The sequence below is a fragment of the Epinephelus moara genome, chromosome 3, assembly GCF_006386435.1.
Source record: "Epinephelus moara isolate mb chromosome 3, YSFRI_EMoa_1.0, whole genome shotgun sequence".
Classification (NCBI taxonomy): Eukaryota; Metazoa; Chordata; class Actinopteri; order Perciformes; family Serranidae; genus Epinephelus; species Epinephelus moara.
This window is the reverse complement of record NC_065508.1, coordinates 21,938,959-21,945,355: the sequence shown is the minus strand read 5'-3', so window position 1 is coordinate 21,945,355 and position 6,397 is coordinate 21,938,959. Positions and strand designations below refer to the sequence as shown.

At 46.1% G+C, this 6,397-nt stretch overlaps 1 protein-coding gene across 1 annotated transcript in view; it reads left to right on the top strand.

Annotated features, from left to right (window-relative positions):
* The window catches only part of LOC126388148 (vacuole membrane protein 1-like), a 95,113-nt gene extending 90,256 nt beyond the window's left edge, over positions 1-4,857 (top strand). The window contains exons 10-11 of the mRNA XM_050041060.1: positions 870-972; positions 2,146-4,857. Of these exons, the coding sequence (XP_049897017.1) occupies positions 870-972; positions 2,146-2,280 (238 nt within the window). The 3' untranslated portion in view covers positions 2,281-4,857. The remainder of the gene's footprint in view (positions 1-869; positions 973-2,145) is intronic.
* The last annotated feature ends 1,540 nt before the right edge of the window (positions 4,858-6,397 follow it).

The following is a 6,397-nucleotide window of genomic DNA, read 5'->3' as shown; positions in this document are numbered from 1 at the left end:
GGGGGGGGGGGGGGGGGGGGGGGGTTCGGTAGTATGCTTGTAGTTGGTGGCTAAATCTTGTAAAGGGTTTCCTAATATGGGCCGTCTTACAGAAGCGCCCTCCCTCTGTGGGCCATCCCCCCCAGATCTCAGCCAGTGATGACACAGCTCGGGTACGACTCACTTCCTCATTAATTGGCTGAAACCAGTTCTTACAGGAACCGCCTGTGATAAATGTGAGAGTTCTGAGAAGTCATTCATTTCTCCTCGCTGCAGCGGCAGAGGAGGCACTGCAGGGGAGTTGAACGAGTTCACCGATGTGTGTGTGTGAGTGCGAGCGAGAGCGGCGTATGTGTGTGAGAGCAGAGGAGAGCAGAGCGGGAGAATGTGACTACTGCTGCTGCTGCTGCTGCTGCCGCCACTGCTGTATGAGGACCAGCCAACTTTATTTTGAATTATTTTTTGTTTTATTTTTTATTTATTTTTTATTTTTAGCAGCGCTGTTTTCTAAAGCCGTGGTACAGTCTGTACTTTTTTCTGTGTGTGTGTACGTGTGTGTTTATGTGTGGGGATGAGCAGGGATCGTTGCTCTCTCCGTCTTTCTCTCTTCTCCGAGAGAGGAAGCAGGGGAGACCGACACTGTACAGGACATAGGACAGCATGCCTCCCTTTGTTGCTGCCCTTGGGCTGGTGAGTAACAATGATGTGACGTGATTTGTGCCCCCCCATCCCCCCCACCCCACCCCCTCCTCTTCCTCCCCTCCATACCTCCCTCCCTCCCTCCTCTCTCTTTCTCTTCTTCCTTCCCTCCCTCTTTCCCTCCTTTTCCTCTCTTCCTCTCCCCCCTCCTCCTCTTCTCTCTCTTTCTCTCTCTCCGTTGGTTGAGGCAGAGCTGTTCCACTGCTGGGTGCGGCACTGCAGAAGCCCTTCAGGGAGTACTTGGAGGCCCAGAGGGCCAAGCTGCACCATCACGCCGGAGAGGGGATCCCGACTGTAAGTACAGGGGGGCCTCACAGCTTCTATTCATTCACGTGTGCGCGCCAAGAAAAGAATGCAGCCCCCTTACTTTTGCCTCTTTCACTCCTTCTCCCTCCACTTTTTTTGTGTCTGTGTGTGTGTGTGTGTCCCTTTCTTCTCTTTATCCAACCCCACCTTTTATATCTCTGACCCCATTTTCTCTCACCCTCTTTACCCTGAGCTCAATTTTTTTTCCCTTTAAACTTAATTTCATGTTTATAACCTGTAGTGTTAGAGTAGATTACAGAGGCTTGTTTAGGGCCAGAATGACAGAGTAGGTTAGCGCTGCACTGGGCGGGCTGGAGGGGAGGGAGGAGAAAGAGGGGAGGAGGGGGAGGAGGAGGAGGAGGAGGAGGAGAGGGGCCAGTGTGGGGTCTGGCTCCACTCGCCGTATTGAACTGTACTACTGTAGCGCGGGGCGTGCTGACTCATGCTCCATCTTACCAATTGGGAGTGTGTGTGTGAGTGTGGTCACTCCCCTATGTGTCACACACACACACACACTTGCACTCGGTGCCCCGCCTGAACCCAGCACTGACTGTAGACCGGGGCGGGGGCCCCCCCCCCCTCCGCCAGTGACAATCCATCAAAACCCCCCTGTCTAGAACAAAAAGAGCCAGTTGTAGCCTATTTCTCTTTCAAAGCTTTCCCCCTCTCCTTCTCTCTTTCTCTCTCTTAAGTGATTCATTGAAATTTTTCTGTTTTTTATGCGCTTACGAGGAAGGAGGAGGAAAAAAAAGGATAAACTTTGAGTTGCACAAGGACAGATTAAGGCATTTCTAGAACAATGTTCCTTTTTTCTTGTAACTTGAGCCTCCTGCAGTTACAGGAGAGAAGCGAGAGGCAATTTAACTTGGTGGAGGCAGGCTGCAGGCTGGGGTCAGTGGGGGCGTTTAGGAGGGAGGACGGCGGGGGCTGCCGCGTGTTTTATTACCCCTGATCTCTATCTGTCCTGCACATGGAGCTGGATCCCCACCTAGCCTACAGCATCAGGAGCAGAGGGGAGAGCAGGGTGTGGGGTGAAGGGGGTGAAGGGAGGGGGGGTGGGGGTGGAGGTGGTGGTGGTGGTGTGGGGGGGGGGCCCTCAACTATACTGACCGAGCTCCTCTCTCCTCTCTTTCTCTCTGTTCTTACTGTGGTTCCTGGCAGGAGGAGAGCTGGCTGTCGTGGCTCTTTGAGAAGGTTGTGGTCATCATGGTATGCTTCTTTGTCTGCTCCATTGTCAACTCCATGGCCCAGAGCTACGGCAAGCGCAAGCAGCAAGAGAAGAGCAAAACGGAGTGAAGGCCAACTTCAGAAGCTCCTTCGCTCATCTCAGCTGTCCCTCCCGGCTCATTATCCGAAGCAAAATATCAGCTTTCTCTCCTGTTTATTGTGTGTTTACGCTGAACTGGGACTTCCATTTACTTGCTTTTTCTGAAGGCTTTTGCATTTGGTAGTGATTTCCGCGATTTTGCTTTGTGAGGTAGGTGCTTGTTGGAGTGCGTGTGAGCTTGTAGTGTTGTTTCGTGTTGGTGCTTTTAGCAGCTCCACGTGAGAAGAAGCTGCTGGCAATAGTTCTCCTTAGTGAGGCCTTAAGCTGCACTGTCAAAGGACCTTAAAGTATTACATGTCCGTAGAGTCACTTCAATTGAATAAGCTAGTTAATTTTGAAGTTACTTGCTCAATAACCTGATTATTTATTATCTCTATTAGCTGGTTTATTAATAAGATTGTATTTATTACTGTACTGGTACTGTCGGCTGTGGTTAGGTAAGACTGTAAATGACTGTTTGCTCCTTATTTCTACATTATAGAGCTCTAAGTCAGTTGTTGTAGAGATGTTAATGAGTGTGCTGTGAGATGACCACTTCTTTTGTGCGCACAGTAAAGCTCGTCAAGGTACTTTTGGATGAGAAATGATAAATCGGCCATGAATCACCCCTGCTGGTCCCTTTGTCTGCCCGTATTGTTCTGCTTCCAGGAAGAGAGCACATGAGTCAGCCCGGGGCTACTTTACCAGATGCAGCCATATATTGAATCAGATCTGTGTGTGTGTGTGTGTGTGTGTGAGTGTGAGTGTGAGACGGAGAGGGATAGTAGGTTGCGTGGCTGCCACATTTGTTGCTCTCCCTTTTTATCTTTTATGGATTAAAGCCACTAATAGACTCGCCTGGGAGTCTCAGTGAAGCAGGTAGTAGCCTTAACTTCTCTGTGTCGTGTCTTTCTTTGTCTTCACTTGAGCTTTTTTTTTTTTTTTTATCCTTGTGTTTTTTACCTCAGCAAGCTCACGTTTGACATCTCCTGAAACAAAACATTTTATATGATCGTTTCGGATAACGTCAGCTGGCTCTCGGTATACGCAGCACCTTCTTTCTTTTCTTTTTTTTCAGAGAAATGTGCTATTTTCTTCTCCCTCGTCTGTACTGCCGCTGTGCTACGCTGGACTGAGCACAGTGGGCGCTAGAGCAGGCACAAGCAGGAGCGAGAGAGAGAGAGAGAGAGAGAGAGAGAGAGAGGAGGGAAAAAAAAAAACCTCAAGCGCACAGTGAAAAGCGTCTGTGCCGTTACCTCAGCTGAACCTTCGGATGAACTCGTTGCACTGGCCCAGTCACGGAGCCAGGAGACGAATCACTCGAGTAGATTCAAAACAGAGGGGTACTGTTGAGCGGGCTGAACCCTGCGCTCTGCACCAGCTCTAGTCAGAACACTCACATCTCCTCTTTTCTCCTGTCATGGTAAGTCGGACTAGGATTTTTTTTTTTTTTTTTTTTTTTTTTTTTTTTTTTTTTTTCTCCTCATCGTTGTGTACATACGTCTCAGGCATGTCCGTCACTCTCTCGGCCTGTCAGATAGCTTATCAGACTGGTGTTGGCTGTTAAGATTGCAAGGCGACAACAGTCTGTAGGCTGTCTGACATTTCGGGCTCTTTCATCTGACCAGCATCCTGTTTTGTCCTCCTTTTCTGTTACTGTCATTGTCTCGGTTAGCATCAGTTCCCATTTAGAGGTGTGTGTGTGTGTGTGTGTGTGTGTGTGTGTGTGCAGCAATGTCACTTCCCTTTATCCCAACCGCTTGTGAAACGTCAGAAACCTATTGTTTATTTCCTCCACGCTGACGTGGGTGAGGGTTTTAATGTGGTTTTTATGTGGAGGGAACTGTGTTTTCGCATGTTTGCAAATGCAGATGTAGTGATGTCAATGGTGTACTTCTGCGTCTGTGTACGTGTGAGTTGGCTCTTGAATTTCCAGAGAATCCAGACAGTACACACCTTATTGCAACACATCACATTGTGACACCCAGTCCTAGGTATGGTACACGCAGTGCTCACCCAGCTCTCCCCTTCCCTTTTACACTTCCCTCTTCTCTGTTACTGAGAACTTTCTTCTATTGCTCAATATGCACTTTTTTTTTTTTTTTTTTTTGCAGGAGGCTGTGCTTTATTGGAACAACTCTCTAGAGGGGGTGTTTTTTCTAAGGGCCACAAATTGGTAATTATACAAAGCTGAAAATCATTGCTTGACCAGCGGATACTTTTGCCGCAAAGCCTCAGTTTTATTTTAGATTTTTTTTTTTTTTTTGTCTAGAACTTTTTCCTGGTCATAAAAGCAAAATCATTGGATAACACTGGAATGGCTCGCTGGCTTACAGAGTGTTTTTCTTGGCAGTCTCAGGATGTCCTGTTCCATAAGGGAGCCCCCTTTTGGCATGCCTGTCTGAATGTGTGTGTGCATGTTTGTCTAGAAACTCTGTTTGTATTTCGATGTGTAAGTGCCTCTATTTCTTGTCTAATAGATGTCTGTACCTGCGGGGTTATTTTAAAGGTATGTATGTTTTTCATCTGCTTTCACTATAAATAAAGTCTGTGGGAAAAAAAAAAGAGCATCTGTGTTCTGTTCATTATGTGATCAGTCTCGACCACACTGGGCCGGCGTTGACCCTCAGGCCTCCGAAGAATCTCACATGTCAGCCGAGAAAGAGGGTCAGCAGGGATACTGAGTCCATCACAACTCCGATTTCCCCGTCTAATGTTTCACATCCAAACGGTTATCACGTTACTGATTTGCTCTCCGCACACTGACATCATCTCCATTTCAGATTCCAAGTTAAGCCTTTGCTGTGAGTTGTGAAAATAGCAACACTTAATGCTCTTGTGACAAAGTGTATTTTAACTTAACAGTCTCACCAACTAAACTATAATCTGTGGAGTAAATAATAATAATGATGTGAAACATTTGACACACAAAGTGTGTGTCCATATGAAACATTTTGGGTAACTTACTATGAAATAATAACAAAATTATGATTGAAATTGTGTTTATAAATGCATGTATCAGAATCAGGTTATTGCCAAGTTGGTTTTCACAAGGAATTTGCTGTGGTGTTTTGGTGCAAACCATAAACATAATAAGAGAAAATTGAATTAAAAATAAAAACAAGTATTGCACAATGACATATATATGTGGTATTGCACAACGACATATATGTCGTATATTGTATATTGCGTCAAACGACAAATAGAGGATAGGATAAAGTTGAAATGAATTTTAAAACATTCTATTAACATATGATTTTATGATGGTATTACCCTCAAATATCAGGCTATTAATAAAAAGAAAACTTTACATCGGTGTGTGTGATTAGCGTCTCGAGGTCAGATGTGTGACCTGTGCTAAAGGACCCCTGCTGAGAGAAGTCCTGTTCCCAGAGCAGCCACACCCTGAGCACCACGAAGACGACTATTTCCACCCACCGCACCCCACCCTGACTTACCCCGGGGCTCCGGCTGAAAACCCAACATGCAAATCCTGCCTGTACAAACAGGCTGGGGGACTGATAATTCAAATAATGACACTGCTTTTGTCCTTCCTCTCTTTCTGTCTCTCATCTTTCCATATGCTGCACATGTACTACAGTTGAATCCGGGTTTAATTTCTGGCGCACTGACCCCCTCCACCGCCACCTCCCTCGCTGTCTCCAGTTTTTTTGCCCCTCCCTGTCAGCAGGCTAACCACCGAGGGATGCTGAAATATCACTGACTTCATCCACCGCCCACCCACAAGCCCACTCTGCGTTTGGTTATCCACTTAGTTCCTTTCACACTCTGTCTCATTACATTATGCTGACCAAGTGGATTTTTCTCCTTTCGTTTTTTTTTAATTCAAAATCACATTAAGATCCTTTTGTTTTTCTAAGTAACAGTCAGGGGGTCATATCAGACGAAAGTGAAGTCAGCAGGCAGGATGTACGGCACAGGAAAAGTTGCTTACCAAAGGAAATGAATGAGCACATCATTGTTGTATTTGCACAATAGAATGAGAGTTGATTACAAGAATAATTTAAACGTCACAGAGTATAATATTGAAACAATAAGAAGCACCATTTGCTTGTGACGTGCAAGTCACAAGCAAATCTTTTAAGC